The sequence below is a fragment of the Phaenicophaeus curvirostris genome, chromosome 1 (genome assembly GCF_032191515.1).
Source record: "Phaenicophaeus curvirostris isolate KB17595 chromosome 1, BPBGC_Pcur_1.0, whole genome shotgun sequence".
Lineage (NCBI taxonomy): Eukaryota > Metazoa > Chordata > Aves > Cuculiformes > Cuculidae > Phaenicophaeus > Phaenicophaeus curvirostris.
In genome coordinates this window covers 127,849,075-127,868,246 of record NC_091392.1, presented here as the reverse complement: position 1 = coordinate 127,868,246, position 19,172 = coordinate 127,849,075, and the positions used below count along the sequence as shown (strand labels likewise).

The window sequence follows — 19,172 nt, the reverse complement described above, 5'->3', positions numbered from 1 at the left end:
GTACTTACAGCACAATACATGTTTTTATAGCTCAAACTTTTGTCTGTATGCTTTAGAGTGCCACCAAATAATCATCTGCTCAAAAGTAATGAAAAAAGCTCATTGTCATTAGCATTTTGTAAAATTTCATTCTTCAAAATATTTACATCGTTCAGATTCTGATGACATGTATAAAACATTGAAAATGTGATAATGTCTAGCCCTGTAATAGGAACTAAGAATTGCAATTTCCCAGCTGTATCCAAGTGATGTCGAAAACAGAAAGAATGCCCAAAGCCAGGTGGTTTCCTGTATTTTGTCTAACACCAGATTCACACACAGTATCACACCCCGTTAAATATCTGCGTGCTCAGAGCTGAGACAGAAAAGAAACACCAGCTAGTTTTTGAAGCAGAAGAAATTTGTCAGAAAGAGGATCATCAAGACTGGTTCGGAATGTGGCCAGGTTAAAAAAAAAATTAATCTAAAATCAAACAAAAGGAGAAAATTTTCAAGACAGAAATGAGATGCATGGGTCTAGGGGAGAAAAACCCAAACCATCAAGAAAAGTAGACAACTACAGACCATGACTATTTCAGCATACTTCTGCATTTGAGCCAGACTTAATATCCTTTTCTAAGGAAGGTGAAGACACATTTGCTTAGAATTGTGAGTTGCAAGCTGCGGCACACTGACTACAGGCTTGAATGACAACTAAGAAAAGCAACTCAGCTGCTAGTAAGCCCAGATATACTATAGGTCCACAACTCTGCACAAAAAACCCAAAAGAAATAGTAATAAAGAGCAAACCCACAGAGGTCTGCAAATAAGCGAAGATTAAATCTAATGGTTTAGATGACGCATAGTTAAAGTATATTTATGGAACCAGATGGTCATGCCAGCAACAGGAAATGCAGATTTTAAATGCTGGAATTTCTAGTTAGTATTCCTGTTCTGTGCATTTCTTCACATTAGGTAGAGTTTCTTCAAAACCATTTAAACCAAAAGCATGTTTAAAAATAGACGTCAAATAAAATTGCACATGAATTATAAAATGCCCCGTGATACTTTCAAAAGTCTAGGAAAAGGCAGAGAAGTGTCTCTGGTGACCATTAACACAATTTTACATATTATATCTGTTAATTTTATATCTCTCTCCATCTGTATACGTGTGTATGTGTGACTAAAATTAACTAGATTTACGACAACACTTCAGAGAAAGTTCCTTGAGAATCTACTTCTCCTATTGAAACTCACAGCATATCACACCACTAACAAGAAAGGCATACTTAGGTGTTGCAGGTGATGCAGATCTTCTGGACATGGCAGCAGGAGAATCAGACCTTCTTAGAGGAGATCCCATACCGGATGATGAACCAGGTGTTGTAGGTCGCTTCTCTTTCTTTATCTTCTCAGTCTAGAAACACAGTTTATTTTAGTTTCCATAATTAGGGCCAACGCATCAAAAATATATTTGATAGCTTTATTAACAAAACAGCATTTAAGCAGATTTGTGCAGTATACATTTAAGATAAAAGTTTTGTAAACACCAGCTCACAACACAAGTCCATAGTTTTTTATTGCACATAGACACAGAAAAAACCCAACTGTGTCTTGCATGGATATAGTACACAAGTTGCAGATAAGTAACACCACATTAGAGCTTCTCCAAGAGCTCTTGGGAGGGGTGGTGGCACTGGGTGGAGTTTTCAAAATCACCTATATGCTCCTGCAATACCTCTTAAGATGTGGGCAGTAAGTAGTGCAGCCAGGCATCTTGCAGCCATACCGCTGGCTGTAACACTGTGAACTGCATCTAAGAAAGACGTTACATAAATCTTTAGCTTCTAACTTTTGTTCTCTCACTTGCATCTAATTTAGATGGCATGAATGCCTCTCAGCCATTAACTATGACAAAACACAGGACTTTATGGCAATTTTACAGCGTTAGCATAATTTTTTTGAAACGTGCCGTACATTGTATAGGCTTAGTGAAGGTGAGTGACTTACCTCTGGCTTTGCTGGAAACTACAGTGGATCAATAATGCATCTTTTAAGCAAATAGCATTAAAAACATCCACAGAAAGAGTTAAGCAACTCGTATAAAGCAGAGGCACTGTCAATACAGTTGGCAAGTTCCTGAAATATGTGAAGCTTGCTAATGAACCAGCAAGACCGGATAGTCATACTCAGTAGAGAGATCCTATTTGTCATCCCTGTTCCCACAAGTTACAGGCAAGTCCAAAAACATACACCAGTGCCAGAAATCTCAGTTCCCTGAAGTGAAAGGTGTTGCTGTTCCAAATGCCAGTGCTCAACACTGATTCCCAGGAGGAGGAAGATATTAAAATGCTGCTAACTAGAAGCATGAAAACAACAGATGCATGCAAGGCTTACTTTCTTACTGTTGTTTCTTCCAACAGGGTAGCACTGTATTTTTATGAATGCAAAGATAATAACCAGAAGCTGCATCAGTTTACCCAGAGGTGACATCAAAACCATTGCAAACCCACCTGAGTAACTTCAGCTGCAGCTGCCCCTTTCATGGCATCAGAAGTGGAGGGTGAAGTCACCTTCTTTCTGTCAGTGCTTCGTGTGGGGGAAGGCTTGTAGGGAGATTTAAGAGGACTAGCTGGTGCTACACGAGGACAGATATGGAATACTAAAGAGTTACAGTACAATAGCAAGAGCAAAAGGGAGCACAGACAGAGAAAGTAAAGGAGAGGAGAAAACAGCATACTTTTGCGTTATAATGTTCAAAGCTAGTTTTCAAGGGTTTTTTAAGTGTGTTTCAAAAGATCACATTATATCTCGCATTCAACATGGTCCCACATTCACTACAAATGCCCTAAAAGTACCCTTTCCTCAGATATTTATTTTATTTAATTATCTCTAAAATATCACTTTCTTACTCACATACCTTTTGAATCACCTGACTATGACTGTAACTTTTTTCCCTTGTGAAAACTCCAGCTTCTTCTGCATATGATAAAAAGAGTAATCAAACAATTCTAGCTGGGTGACTTTCAAACAAATACTGCAAAACAGGAAAGGTAATAGAAGAGAGGGAGTTTTTATTTTTAAAAAAGTCTAAAGATGGCAAAGGCTCCTAAATATTGTAACTGCTTTTCAAAATAATACTTATTTAAAAACAAACAAACAAAAATCAAAACACAAACCTAAATTAAATGCTGCTGCAGGTATTTCAGTTATTGTTATTTGTGGTAAGACACCAGTTTGAGTGTGACATATGCATTACAGATTACAGGATAATTCTCTGTTTTTTCTTTATTTGCAATATGAACAGTTTTGTTTGGGTTTTTTTTTTTTTTTTCAAATGGGACATTTTACTCCTGGTTTTGCTCATATTGCCTCTAAGATGAAACTTTCACATACACACAGAACAATCAACAGAGGATATGCTTTCATAATAAAAGACAGACACTAATTGTAACCACGTGACAGTATTTCCAATCTTTCTCAACTGAAATCAAGAAGGATATTGACTTTGAAAAAGCAGTAATTATGTTCAAATATAAAGGAATTCACACTTCCAATTTTTTTTAATTGGGGGCAGTCCTATAAAATTTCTTACAAAGTATTTTTGTATGCTTTTAAGCTTAACTAGACCAGTGTATTCTTTGATCAACTTTCCAGCAAGTTGGTAAAAATTCACTGAATTTAACAAAAGTGTTCAGAAACACCTTAAGTATTTTTACTTGAACTGTAAAATAAAATAATTACATGTGTCCAGTAACAACTATTTGCCTGAATATTTTGATTCGGAGTGACATCAATAATGCATTGCCCTAGAGAGTCTTAAACTGAGTCTCCCCATTTCTGAGCTTAAGAGAAAATGCAAGAACAAAGCAATTTTGACCCAAACATAATGACACGAGGCACAGTATGAGCTCTTGAAAAACAAGAGCCCTCTTCCCTCTTCAGGAAGCTACTTCTACAGAGAGAAGCACATGCCAAATGGGAGATGTGCCTCAACCTTTTTGCTGGCAATTACTGTCAAAGCTGTCAGTGGCCACTCTGAGTACTGACGCTGTTTGCAACATGTGCTACAGCCTGGCTGCCTTGTGAGGAAATGACAAGAGAGCACTGGTCCAGAGAGCTGTTCTCAGAATTAGCACTCCTGTTTCAGCTCAGGGGAAAAAGCAGTTTGCAGGCCAAATTGTCTCCTTGTCAGACATGCCAGCATGCTGCTTTAAGGATCCTGCGATGAAGAGAGAGATAAAGCTGGGAGCTGACAAACAAAACGAGCTGGGAAGGACAAAGCAAGTCCCCATTCATTTCTTCAATATCAAATACAACATGGCAAACAACATCTGCAGGTGGCCCCTGCAATTCACCTCAAAAGTTTGAGCAGAATATACCGATCCAATTTCAAGTTGGCTTTTGTTCAGTCTTAGCAGTAGTTGATCCCTGAGCAGTAAGTAAACTGAGAATTTTCTCATGGGCCAAGTAATATATGACAACATTTCTGTTTTCAACAGATCATAGAATTACAGAATCACCAGATTAGAAAAGACCCATCGGATCATCAAGTACAACCATTTCTATCAAACACTAAACCATGTCCCTCAGCACCTCGTCCACCCGTGCCTTAAACACCTCCAGGGAAGGTGAATCAGCCACCTCCCTGGGCAGCCTCTGCCAGTGCCCAATGACCCTTTCTGTGAAAATATTTTTCCTAATGTCCAGCCTAAACCTCCCCTGGTGGAGCTTGAGGCCATTCCCTCTCATTCTGTCCTCTGTCACTTGGGAGAAAAGGCCAGCTCCCTCCTCTCCACATTAATATAGATGCTGCTTTTACTGTAGAAACACATGAAAAAAAAATAGAGCCATTCAGTATCAATGTCCCTATGCACTGCAACAAAGGTGTAATGCACAAAGGAAAGCAGTCTTACTGCTTATTCTTAAATAGCTTTGTATGAAAAGCACAGAAGCAGGACCTGAGCCTGTTTCAGCCACAGTCTATGAAAACACTCATCGTAAAGATGATCGGTCTTTTACTGCCTATAACTAGTTTTATACTGACCAAATGTTTCCTTTTGAAGACAGGCATTTGGGTGCAAGGGTTTGGGGTGGGGTTTTTTCCTTTTTATTAACAGTAAAAACAGCTGTTAAACTTTCATCCTTCTTTTAGCAAACACTATGACCAGTTACAGCTTTATAAATAGAAACTACTCTGGCAGTCAGACACTTGGCTAAGTATTATCGAGACTGGAAACACAAGCTTTATAGATGTTTTTAAAATAAGGGGTTTATCAAACTACAATTTACAGATAGGAACAGCAACTATTATCCCTAACTTTTAGTTTCTTAAAGATCAATAACTTCTGGAACTGACACCTTTCTATTAGCGTTTCTGTTTTTCCTCTAAGTATCATTTTATATGTGTATAGACACACATGCATATAAAAATACACACAGTCACACAGTTAAAGGCAAAATGTAATTTAACAGCAAAGAACAGAACCCCACTAAAAATAATTAAGGCTCAAATGGTGCACTGGGATTTTTGTTCTACATGCTATTCAGCTATGAAAGGGGACGATGTTAATATATTAAATAAAGCCTCAGAGAGGTGTCACATGTTGTTCTAAAAACATTTCTTAAATACATATATATTTACTAATATATATAAATATATATATTCAGTTTTCTATTGGCATAGATTTTAGTGATTTTGTAATTTTTTGCTTAAAATATGTTCTTTTTATAAAGATGATATTCAGAACAAGAAACACAAGAGGATGCATTTTTTCCCAAGCTTTTAAATACACTGCTCTCATGAACAACTTAGTTCATCATTGATTGTGTTTGACAACATTAAGAGTAATTTGGTTCGTAGTACTCCATTTCTTCCAGCAACTCCTCAAATGCAACCAAACCCATACTTTAACAGTTTCAAAGTGAATAATTCACACTTTTACCTGGATTATTGTACTGCTCAGAAAGCATTAATGTACTTCTGCTTCTGGCTAAAGATGACTGTGTGGGAGTCAGCAGTCGAGAAACAATAAAGTTTTCCATTGGACTAAGGTGCATGCGGTGAGCTGAAGGATGGGAGCAAATAAAATAAAATTTAAAATGCAAAGAAATAAAACAATGTTACATTAAAATAACTGAAAAAATAATGAAATGATTAAATGAAATGAAAAAAAAAAACCTTGAGGTGTTTGAGATCTAAAATATTTAAAGTTAATTATCACTCCCTCAGAAAAAAGGTTTCTAGTTTCTCCATCATTTTAAACCATTTTCCCACTTGTACAGTAAATACAGTAAGGCATTTTGTTCTTACACAAGGCCTGGTCCCTTTTGCAAAATGGTTGCATTCATGACTCAGCAAGAAAAAGGTTTACCTTCTTTTCCAGTAGAAAAGGTGAAACATTTGGTATAACAGCACAGCTACTCACTAATGTGCCAGCCATAATGGGACTGCATTTAAAATTTGCAGTCTGATCACATTATCTAAGTCTTATTTATACAAAATACCTTCATTCCTTCCTACTCTATAAAACGTGTCAACTATATGACATTTATAGATGTTCCTATTGCATGCATACGTTTATAGCCATCTGTCATAATAAACTTCAAAGCTACTGATAAGCTAAAAAAATCTGAAATAAAAGCATATTTATCTTCTCTTTTAATTCTAGAAACAAACCTTCCTTGTCACTTAATTCAGTCAATGTATTTTTTCCTGATTGGAGTTTAAAAAGGCCGGGGAGGAGGAAGCAAAAAAGACACACAAAACAAATGAAAAAATATCCAAAGTGTTCAGAGCGGGATAAACCCTTCAGTCCTCTCTGCAGTGTTTAGTAATCACTAATCCTGCAAGATGATCGTCTTTTGCTAAGCCTCTCATGGATGAGAGTTTCAAATACAATTAAAGGGCTCTACAACCCTGGTCACCAGATTGAAGTCTCCCAGGTGGCTCATCGGACACAACTGTGCCCACGGTACACCCTACGTCTGTTGTCGACTCACATGTTTGGTTTGCTTGTTTTACATTATTTGGCTGGAAGATCACGAGCTGTACAGTTATAGGAAATTCCTACAGTCACAGCATGTACTTACAACCCTGTTTGCTGGAGTATCAAAAATTGAAAGAGAATCAGTAAAAAAAAAAACCCCAGAGTTTGTTGCTTGGTTAGGATCTCCAGCACAGCAGCACAGCCTCGGGACAGCCTACAGAACTATTTAGTGTCTTAACTTACAGTCCCTCAAATGTCTGTTTTCATTTGTATAATGCACATAAGCGAGCTGCATAGTTATATGGACAAGAAGTGCTTTAAGCAGAAGGAGAGTTTATGCTGGTCAAGAGACCAGCACATTCACTTGCCTCTGTCGGGGGAATGTGTTATTGCCGCTGTGGATGAGGAGAGGCGCTTACTGATTGGCGATTCCATTTGCTTTGGCAGATTCATTGTAGAAGCTGAAAGTTTGTCACATGCTGCAGAGAGACGCATTGAAGATATTTGTATTCATATCACACTTCCGATAAACTTCCCAAATTAACCTCACATTTGCACTCGTGGCCCTTGCTACTCTAATCATAGCACTGAATAAGGCATGACATAATCTTTTCCTGTCTGCTCGAGGACCAGTATTTTGTAGAAGACATGCCTTAGGATGCAACGTTTCTGCTTGTGAATTTAACATTACAGTCTTACGACAGCCTATCTTTCATACTACCACAGGCAAATAATTATATTTTATGTCTGAATGAGTGAAGTCACTCTGATACTAGATATTCAACACCAGCACAAGCAGAAAGTCACCTAAAGAAAACTTACAGCACACAAGACAACTCTGAACTCCTCATCTCCATTCCCACTCCTCTCTACTTTCAGCCTGGAAGAGCTGGGGTAGATCTCAGGTATTCTGATATGCAAATGAAATAACCAACATTTGCGCATTTGCACAATGAGAAATCGCTGTTTAAATGACTGATCTAGCACCAGCCATTCAGCTTCATCTCTTTCTACCCGAGAATGTACTAGGAAATTAAAAGAGTAGTAACACAAAGCTGCCTAAGTGCTTTTATTTTTCTGAAATACTGTTTGACAAAGTCTGTTTGAGTATAATAACTATTTTACTGCCTTGCTATCTATCCAACTGAGTGACAGAAAAATGTTATTCAAGCATTACTACAGTGTACTGGTATATGATGATCATTGTATGATGCTCAGAAGCTAAAAGCATAGATGATTTGTTGCTTAAATTTGAACTTTATTTCTTCCAAAAATATTTGCAGCCAGAGATATACGTGGCCCTAATTCTGCAGCCCTTGTCACTGCATTCCTTATTACATACATCAAAACATTGCCCCAGTGGGTCTGCGAGATTTGCCTCCATCCACTACAGCAAAGCACACAATTCTCTATGTGTGCTTTCTTTAAAAAGCAGGTTTTAATGCTGGTATGCTGCAAAACATCAGTTGCACATCCAGATCTCTTTGTACACGAGAAATAATCGGTACAAACATTTGACTCTGCACAGAAACAGCAGTTCTGAGATCACGGGCAGAACAACATTTACGGTAAATTCTGCAGGAACATCCAAGCCTAGCTCCTCTTTGGGAGAAGAGAAGGAACCTCATTCTTAAAAGCACTGGTTGTGTTACATTTTCAAAATGCCAAGTACATTTGTAATCAGAATTAGAAATCCTATATTCCATTGATTCTTAATTTTGGAGGACTTATCTACTTCACAGTCCTTTTATGGGAATAATAATTAAATAAAGGCAAGTGAATAATATAAAAGAAAACAATAATACAATTGCCTAAACAAAGCCAGCTACTTGAGTTTGTGACAAGTACCTGTTTGGCCAAAATCCACTTCAGGAGGCTGAAAACAGCATGGCTGTTTATACCAAATTTGCTTGTTCTCAAAATACTGCAGAAAAACACCATTGGGATGGAAAGAGGAGACCGTTTCGATGAAACATGGTCTCAAAAACCACATTTTCTCTTGCTGTGCAACTGAGATTTTTTTCAACAGCACCTACACGCATCCATTTGAGCTGTCAAATACATGTGTAATTATATTTACACACACACACACAAACACAGAGCACCCGCAGAATTAACAGAGATGAGAATCTGAGTGGTAGAAGTCTACAGTTAGTGAGAAAACCATGAAATGCCTCTGCTGTGCTGGAATGTGAGGCATGCACTGCTCTGCCATGGCAAAATTAAAAGGAAATTAAAAAAAGATATTTGGTCCACATCGCTAAGGGTAATGCCGCAGAATACCAGACTGAAATAATAAGAAAACAGTGGTTAGGAAGGACAAGATCAGTGGATGGATTACAGTGATTAGAACAGGTATAAAACGAGACACGATGGTACTGTGATTCTCTGAAATACCATTGAAGGAATCAGCAGGAGCAGTAGAGGTCACAGGGTCTGGAGGAAGGGTGTTGGCAGCTAAACCTAGAACAGGGGGTGGGGTATTTTCTGATTCACCTACACAGTAGAGAAAATTAGAGCAGAAAGAGGTGAAAGAAATTACTGAATAAATTGGGAGAGCTGGAATTAAGCATAAACTGCATCACAAACTGGTTTCTTTCTCCAAGTATAAAAGACTTCTTTTATTATAATGTATATTTTGTTTCCTGGCTTTTTTGACAGCATACCAGGAAAACTGTTCGCCTTTTTATAGTTAAGTATAGTTACATGCTGTTTGAAAGCAGTTAACTGTCACATTTCATCATGACCTAAACAGGGATATTTTTCCTCAATTCAAACCTAAGAAATATAACTAAATTATATGATTTAAAACAGAAAGCATGCATCTTTTTGAAATATAAAAGCAGTACATGACTGATTATGTAATAAAAAGAATTTGTTCTGATGCTAAATCAAAAAGAGTGGCAACAAAAGTATGCGGGGAAAAACTAAACTATTTTAAACTGCACATGCTGCACACACATCTAGAAATTCCCAAAAGGTTTTTAGAAGTACCAAACAAAAACAGATCATCTTTTGCAAGGCTTAGACAGCACTCAGTCCTTTAGTGAATATTAAATTTGCTAACTGTGGGCGTGGGAAGAAAATGCGGGGGAAGAGAATAAGGGAGACAGAGCATAAATTTTAATTCTAGCATTTAGCATCCTCCAAAAAGATTCTGGTTACTCTATTCAAAATTATGAGCATTCCTAAAGTTAGGAGCGACCTTTCTCCCCAGTATTAGAGAGAGGAAACCTGGCAAGCAATTAAAAAGCACTTATTCACATCCCAAGGCAGTAGCCCCTACAGTACCACCCTAACTATAAAATGCATCATCCTTACCATCTCCACAACCTCATGCATTTTGCACTTCAAGATCTGCAATGCAGGCAGCCTGTTTCACTTACCATCTCTCCCTCCTGAGCCTGCAGCCAGTGCTCCTCCCCACGACCATCGCTTTTGCTTCTGTTCCAGCTGCTGGCTGCGTTCAAGAGACCTACGCATCATGGCTTCTAAACGCTCCTGGTGATATTAGTACAAAACCAGAAACAAAATCTGAATCAGTTCTTTGGGGGCTTTTTCTTCCTCCATCTGAAATCATGCTAGAAACACACAGTTACCCTGTTGCTCCATGCAAGATCATTACAGGAGCTTGTTTGCAATAAAATAAAAAGGACTGAATAAACAAAGTATCAGCATGCTACCTACCTCCAGATATGAGTATCCTTTGTCTGCAAGCCACTGAGGTCACTACAGAGGCCTAAGTAAATAACACAGGTTGCATCACTGCCTAGCATCTGCTCCTGCTGGCTAGGCTGCTGCTGTGCTCTGGACTTAATTTGTATAAGAATAATGCTCGACAAGCATTAACTCCTTCTTGTCTATGCAGACCTCAGGATTTTCTTCCATCCCTATTCTGAGCACAGCTAAATTGCTGCAATGCCAGTGGCTCCTCCTAGCCACGCAGATAAATGATCACTTCAAACCCAAAGTAGGTTACTTTGCAAGAGGCCCAATTTATTTATTTATTTTCACAAAAACTCCCCCTTTTCTTCCACTGTGCTCTTTACTGTCAAGGGATTTAAAAGCTTTCGATTTTTTTTTTCTCCTGTATATTTTCCTAGTGCATGCCCAGATCATGCTGCTCTGGATCTCTTCTTTTTTTTTCCCCTTCCACCTTCTTCTCCACAGCTTGATGAGTAAGGATTTTCAGATGGAGAAGATGGAGGAGGTTTCTTTCCCTCCCCAAATCCTGCTCTGCCTTTAACTTACAGCTACTTATGGTTGCCTTATTCCCTCTCCACCACTTCTTAACTCTCACTTAAAGTCCTCCACTCAGCTTTGTTCCCATCTTCTCCCTCTGCTAGTTTCTCAGTGGTTTATTGTGGCAGTGATCTCTGCACTTTTTCTTTTCTTCCTTTCAAGCAGATAAAACCTGGTTCTTCCCCACCCATCAATCCATCACCTACCACTCTTTTTTCTTCCTCCTCCCAGTACCTCATTCTCATCTGGCAACCTCTTCACCCTCACATTTCAGCAGCCCAACCACTACTGCAAAAGACGAGATTACTCTTGCAGCCTCCAAGTCCTGCCTTAATGGTTTTTAGCCCTTTGATTGTAATAGTTTTTTTGGTCCTATTACTTAGGACCTTTGCTATGTCCCCTTCTGGTCAGATATAAAACTCCTACCCTATCCACCTCAAACTTTCAATCCTGCATGCTTCTGTGATTACATCATATCCCCTTCAATTTCCATCAATCCCCTGCTTCATCTCCAATATCTTTGAGTAGCTCAGATCAGCTGTAGAGAAAACCTCTCCTGCATCTGCTGGCCAGATTACTTTCTCTCATTGATTCATGACTTTGGTCCTGGTTTCCCATTGCCTTTCCATGAGATTGTACACCACAAAATTTCAGTCTTTGTTCAAGCATGTCTCTTTCAGTCTCTGCACTGATGCTGAGCCTGTTGTCTCTGATGGAGCTACATCAGCAGATCAGACCCCAACATCAAGCAGCTCCAGGAACTAACATGCCTAGAACTTTTATGCACATACCTGTAAACTTTGTGTTATCTTCCTGGGCTTTGTCTACAATCACTGGCTTTCTACAACACCGAATACTCTCTCATCATCTTCTGGTTATCTGCAGTATACTTTTGTCTCTTCCATGTCTTTAAAGACTCTCCTCTACTACCATGACTTCCAGTAATTTATTTATGACCTCATTTTTTCCACCTCACCCACTCCTGCTACCAACTATCCATCAATTTCAACAGCAAACCACTACCTTTTTTCTTAAAAGCTCTCTTCTCTTAATTTTGTTAGAAATCACTGGCACCATAAAGAATTCCATTATATTACTCTCTACACAAAGAATGAAAAACAGCAATTCTTGCATATCCTTTCTACCATTCTAAGTCCTCCCGTCCCTTACATCTTGGCCAGGTGACCCACCCTGCTGCCATCTCCAGGAAGATGATCTTTTCAGTCATGCATTTCGAGCTCACACTTCAGTTTGTCTCCCTTCTGTGTCTTTAGCTCATGCTCTATCAGATGACATTATTCAGAGACCATTGAAAGCAGGCAGCTGCTTCCCTGCCTCCCCTCCCTCCTCCTGCCCCCCTTCTGTCTAGTCAGTGCCACCAGTGACCTGGCAGGCACGCAAATGCTCTCTCTGCCTCGTTCCTCCTCCTTTCCCTCCCCCTACAGAGCAAACACAACATCACAAAGCTCAAGCTCAGCCTCTTCTGAAGCAGCACAGAAAAAAAAACCAGTTTTGGATACCAAATCATTTTTTGTCCATATTTTGGGTGTGAAAATAAAGCAATTTTCCAGTCTCTAGAATCCAAAGTCACTCCTTTCTGATTTAGTTTGCTACAGTGTTTCTTCTTTTATTACTTGTTAATGCTATTTTCACATTTAAAATCTGTCTGAGCTGGCTCTGTATTTCAAGTTCACACTTTTTGCCTTTAACTTCCCACCTTCCAACATCAATTTAGTTCTGGTTTAGTCCCTTTTGTGTACTTATTCTTTCCAAACCTCATCTCTTACTCAATCAGCATTATTCTCTGCAGTCTGCTTCTTTTCATTACTTTCTTCCATCATGCATCTTGCCCCAATATACCTTCCCACTCCCCCCTCTTTACAAAGGAAAATGACCTTTGAAAGGAAAGCTTTCTCATTACAGCATAAACTTATACAAAATCTTTCTTTCCATATCTAATGAATGCTGTTACACATTAATCAAAAAGTATAAGATGAAAGCAGTCAAGTTTCAATTATCTGGGTGATTCATGTTTGGGTTTTTTTTCAATGCTGCTTGGAGCGAGGACCCAGCAATATTCTGCAATTTGCAAACCACAAAATGCACTTATACCACCTACTATGAAAGCACTCTTTTAAGAATAAAAGGCATGATGAAACAGATTAAAGAAATTAAATGATTTTTCATATATATTTGAAAGATCATGCTACCTACAATCTGAGATTGAGATCTTCAACTACATGATGTGGAGAGGATAATTAATTTTCATTGGCAAAGAACCTTTCATTAAAGCACTACAGAAAATCATTATTAAAACCTCGTGAAACCCTGCAGATATATCTCAGATATAGAGTGATATGAGGGTCATTTTGCACAAAGAAAGGATAGTTATTTTAAAAACATTTTAAGGTAGAGTAAAACTAAAAAGGTGAAGATAACTGTAAGACATATGGAAACATAATGTAAATAACTCATACATTAGTAAATTCAGTCTGTGACAAAAAGCAAGACAAAGCATTCCTTCATGAACAAAATCCTTCCTGTCTATGTTACAGGTGAAGTACCTTCTTGAACACATATCAAACTATCCTCATTTGAGAACTCTTTAACAGCTATATAGGGAGGAATAATCTCTGCACTAAAGATATAGTGAGCCTCTACAAAACCAATAATGTATAAGTTTTGCATGTAGGTTAAATTAAGAAAGAGTAAAACCATAAAAAGAGAACCATCTACTGCTAGTATCTAACATATACATGGTACTTTCCAAAATCCATAGTTATTAATCCAGATTTTCCTCAGACTAAGCAAGAGAACAAACATTTGCACTGTCTGAATGAAAAAAAAATCAAAACAAAACATGAAACCCACCAAAATCTAATAGTGAGAATACATGTAACATGCCTGAAGCCCTTTCCTGCTCCCCTTACAGCTGGCCTCGGGCCCATTGATCCAGCCTGTCCAGATGCCTCTGTAGAATCCTTCCTACCCTCGATCAGATAAACACACCCATTCAATTTGGTGTCATCTGCAAACCTAGTGAGGGAGCACTCAAACCCCTCATCCAGATCATTGATAAAGATATTAAACAGAACCAGCCCCAACATTTAACTATGGAGCACTATTTGTGACCACCTGCCGACTGGGTTTAACTCCATTCAACACAACTCTCTCTTCTTGGCCAATCAGCTAGTTTTTTAGCCAGTGAAGAGTTCACCTGGCTAAGCCGTGAGCCACCAGTTTCTCCAGGAGAATGTTGTGGGAGATTGTGTCAAAGGTTTTACTAAAATCCAGGTAATAACAACCACAGCCTTTCCCTCGTCCCATAGGTAGGTCACCCAGTCATAGAAGGTGATCAGGTTAGTCAAACAGGACCTGCCCTTCTTGAATCCATGCTGGTTGGGCCTTATCCCCCTGGTTGTCCTGCACATGCCTGGTGAGCACGCTCAGGATGAACTGTTCCATCACCTTCCTCAGTACAGAAGTCAGGCTGAGAAGCCCTTCTGACGAGCTTGTAGCCATCCATTGCAGCACTCCAGCCATGACAGTTATCACACCATGTTTCTGTGATGGTGACTAGGTCATAACTATCCTGCTGCACCATGGCTTCCAGCTCCTCTTTGACGAGTTTCCTAGGCACGTCTCTAACCTGGACCCCAGGAAAGCAGCAGACTTCTCGGTGAGATGGATCTGGTAAGCATATTGGCCCCTTGGTTCCCTTCAGAAGGAATTTGCCTACAACAATAGCCCTTCTTTTTTCCTTAATGGAGGCAAGTTATAATGCACAGGGCTGACTGACCATCCCCAGACAATTCCCCCAATGGGTCTTCACCTACATCCTCATTATCCTGGCCCTCAGGCTCCAGAGCCCTATATCTGTTGTATAAGGGAACTGGGAAGGTGAGGGAAGCCAGGAGGGACTTTGCCTGCCACCCCATGCATGGACTCATTTCCCCCTGTCTCTTAGGTCCCCTTCTTCTATTCGGTGGCAAGAGGGTACGGGATCCTCTGCTTCTTATGGAGCCTCCACCTGCTGTCTTGGCCTCAGGGATTGGCTCCACCAATCTATCCCCCTCTCACACTCCATGATAGTTGCTAACCTTTTTACTCCCTCCTTCAGCTCTGCCACCAGGCTGAGGAGATCCCTCACCTGATCATACTGAAATCAGCCATTGTCTCTGCTGCCCTCCAGAACTTGTGGCAGGCTCAGGCACTCCCTGTAGCCAGCGGCCTGGACAGTTGTATGGCTGCGTGGGAGGTTTTTGCCTGGGTCGCCACATTCCTCCTGGAGATGGCCTTTGGGCGAGTTGAAACCTCATGGTTTGGGAGGGCAATTATTACTCTCTAGGGCCTGGAAGGGGCTGCACTCTGCTTGCATGCATTCCCTGCACTTTTATCCATTTTTATGACTTTAAATAATTTGTGCAAACGATTCTAAAACAATCTGCCTTATATCTACAACACAAACATCTAAAAGAGCCCTCAAAACTTCTTCCTATTCACTTTGAATATTCATCATCATTGTATGTAGGGAGCTCACTGTTTGATACTATCAGTTGGCTTCACCTTTTGAATGGCTCTTCCGCATAGCAGCAAAAGGACTCTATTATTTACTATTTAAAGAATGCATTAAAAAGCAATCCAGTGCTTTTAAATTTAACTACCTTTCTGAAGAGAATTAATTCCTACTCTCAACCAATTATATCTATGGGTGTTTAGAAAGGGAAATTTATTAAGGGTGTGTACATCAAAGAACAAAAAATGAAGGCTCTGCATTAAGGTTCACGGAGGCTACAGCAGCAAGTAATGGTACGGTGTAAATAGAGGACAGTTGGTGCTGTAATGAAGACTAAAGTCTTCTCCTCACATCCACCACACAGCAAATTGAGAGACTGCTTGCATCGCAATCTCAGTTTGTACCAACATTTTGGTATGACTTACGCAATTGAACTCCATTTAGTAGATAAATTGCCAAAAGATGTTTGGAAAGTGGTTATTATTTCCATATATTATAATTAAAAAAACCTAAACAAACTTTGAATTACAATATAGGAAGTAATTAAAAATATAACACCTTGGGAGTTTTTCAGTCTGTTGTGTTTAAGTGCATACTTTTTACAAATATAACAAACAGAGCATGTGCTTCAATGCTGCAGGATATTCTTTTCCATGAAGCAGTTGTTACGTCAGCCTTAAGTGTGAGTGCTGGGGGGACTTTCCAGGGGGACCTCTAGGAACAAGGCAAATATCTTCTTTTGGCCTTTTTTTTTTCCGTTAACCACTGCCCCCTTTTCAAAAAAACACTAATTCTTTATCCAGTGCCAGTGTTTTCTACAGAATGTCATGTGGAGAGACATACTCACACTGCATTCAGAGATCTGCGGAAACTGGATTCACTACAGCAACAAAGAATTTTAGGTGATTGCAGCAGGGAGGGTAGGAGAGAGGAAGGGTATAAGGATGCTTCAAAAGATATGTCATTAATTTTGTTCTGTACTCAGATTTAAAATGAGCTTAGATTCTTCATTGCTTTAATTAAGACTTTAAGTCACTAAGGAAAACTGAAACAACACATTTTCATAAACATTATTTCAGTTTCATGGACAGTAAACAAAACAGCAAGAGGACTCTTTCCCTTTTATGGGAACACTCATCTTTTAAAACTACTTTCTGGAAAACTGATGCTTTACCATCTGACAGTCAGAGTCCCAGATATGTTAGCATAAGCTGATGACTATTCTGTGAGATCAGACAAAAATCAAGAGAATAAAAAAGATGTGATAAGTGTTTTTGATGTACAAACAGCAGCAGTAGTTATAGCTGTGGTGAGGTATGCTTGCAGTTCCTGAAGTAGTACTCAAATGTCTCTGGGCCAAAGCAAAAAGAAAATCAATATTCAGCTATGTTTAATGCTACCATACAGAGTTGCTCTGCCACACATTTCCCAGTGGGCCTTACCTCCTCCTCTTTAAGCTTTTGTCTCCGTTTTTCTTCAACAGCTGCTCTCTTCTGCTCCTCTCTCTGCCTCTGTTCCTCCAGCCTCCTCCATCGCTCCTCCATTTGCTTTTCATATTGAAGCTTTGCTCTTCTTTCCTTCTCCAGTATCTGCTGTTCCCTAGCAGCTTAGGCAGAGTTTGGTGCATTACTTTATGCAAATTTTCTTCTGCTTTAGAACTAATTTATAACATGGCACAATAGTGTAAAACAACAAACACAAGTAGACAGGGTTTTAGTCCAATAAGATAAGGAATACAGTGCATAGAAGTGTTGGAATGATCAGTAAATCTAAGTGATTACTCAATAAATAAATAAGGAAGCCCTTTGTACACAAGGTGACAGTCAGTGCCTCTTACCTATGTAAAAACATTGTACAAAATAGTTAACTCTTTTTTGTTTATGCTTCAAATCTCTCTGTAGCTTAAAGCTAAATTATTTTTTCAGACATAACAAGTGCTCCTGGCAGGTTTTTAAGTGGATTGGTTATATAGGTTGAAGCAACAGCCCTTGGAATTTCTTTAAAACCTAGCTTCATGCTACGAAGCTGCCTTCAAAATAAACAAAAATCAGAAAAAAATTGTTAGATTTTCTACAAAGCTTTGAAAATACACCATCCTCTTCATAATTTGGTGCTACGTTGTTATCCACTTCTGTCTCTTTGCATGAAAAAAATAAACCCCCACTTCTATCATTAAGAGCTTGCCCAGCTGTTTATTTCAACTGAAGTCATAACGGTCTTCTTGAGACATTAGTTTGTTCTTACAGAAATTCAGATTGCGATCCAGGACTGTTGCTTCAGGTTTACATTGGATAACAAGTAACAGAAGTTAATGTGACAAATCATAAGAAAAAAAAAAAATCTACTCCTCATGCAAGTGTGTTCCTTAAAAAGACAGGAAAGAGGAGTTCAGTAAGCATGCCTACATACACAAAAGCCTGTAATGTCATATATCAACACACTTACATCCAATATAAAGGAAGGAATATTCTCACAGCTGCTGAGTGTCCTGGTTTCGGCTGGGATAGAGTTAATTTTCTTCCCAGAAGCTGCTGGTTTTTAGATTTAGTATGAAAAGAGTGCTGATAATACACCAATGATTTTTTTTTAGCTGTTGCTAAGAAATCAAGGATTTGTCAGTTTCCTATATTTGCTAGCGTACAGGTGCAGAACCAGGACAGCTAACCCAAACTGACCTATGGAATTTTCCATACCAAAACATTAAGCTTGGTACAAAAATGGGGATTTAGCCAGGGGTGGGTAAGCAATCTGGGTTCTGCATTCAGCATTCCACACTTGTTGCTATCGCTGCACTTGCTGAAATTGCTGCTTGGGATGGGCTAAACATCAGCAGTGAGCAGTTGTATTTTAATACATCCTTTCATATATTTTAGCAGTAGTAGTAGTAGTCATCTCTCTTATTTTATCATTCTATTAAAACTGTCTTTCTCACAACCCCTAAATTTTCATTTTCTTTCAGATTCTTGACCTCATCCCACCGAGGAGGTGGGGGATAAGAAAGCAGCCATGTACAGCTTAGCTGCTAGCTAAGGGCTAAACTATGGCACCAGCCTACGAACTTGAAAGACAAGGAAAGTCAAAATTAACACTGTTTATACAAGACCTAGACCTTCATCCTGCTCACTTATTCAACCCCAGTCTGCTGCTTCAGTTCTTGTTTCCTTGTACAACAAATTTTTGCCCTTCTAACTCTCTCTCTCTCAGCATCTTCCCGCCAGTCCTACAATCTTGCCCAGCTGTTTCGATTCCCTCTACTGAGACCAGCCTCTTCCCCTCAGCTCCTGCCCCAAGCTTTTTAACCACAGCCATGACCTTAAGTCCCTTCTAGCTGCATTCCTTCCCCAAGCCCCTTGTTTAAAGTCAGAGTCCCCTCCAACAACAGATCCTTTTTTAACAGTTGCATTTCTCTCCCTCGAATACTGGATCTTCATAAGATTCTTCCTCAC

The 19,172-nt window shown here is 39.2% G+C and overlaps 1 protein-coding gene across 10 annotated transcripts in view; it reads right to left on the bottom strand.

The window, feature by feature from the left end:
• MAP7D2 (MAP7 domain containing 2) overlaps positions 1 to 19,172 on the bottom strand; it is an 84,794-nt gene that overhangs the window by 15,746 nt on the left and 49,876 nt on the right. Inside the window, exons 3-9 of one of the 10 annotated variants that reach the window (XM_069873985.1) lie at positions 17,169 to 17,332; positions 10,355 to 10,469; positions 9,366 to 9,464; positions 7,337 to 7,447; positions 5,925 to 6,047; positions 2,493 to 2,641; positions 1,269 to 1,396 (exon numbers count right to left, since the gene is read on the bottom strand). In XM_069873985.1, the coding sequence (XP_069730086.1) occupies positions 1,269 to 1,396; positions 2,493 to 2,641; positions 5,925 to 6,047; positions 7,337 to 7,447; positions 9,366 to 9,464; positions 10,355 to 10,469; positions 17,169 to 17,332 (889 nt within the window). Of the gene's footprint in view, positions 1 to 1,268; positions 1,397 to 2,492; positions 2,642 to 5,924; positions 6,048 to 7,336; positions 7,448 to 9,365; positions 9,465 to 10,354; positions 10,470 to 10,655; positions 11,008 to 17,168; positions 17,333 to 19,172 lie in introns of those variants that run through there. The other 9 variants (XM_069873992.1, XM_069874039.1, XM_069874010.1 and 6 more) reach the window with 9 other exon arrangements.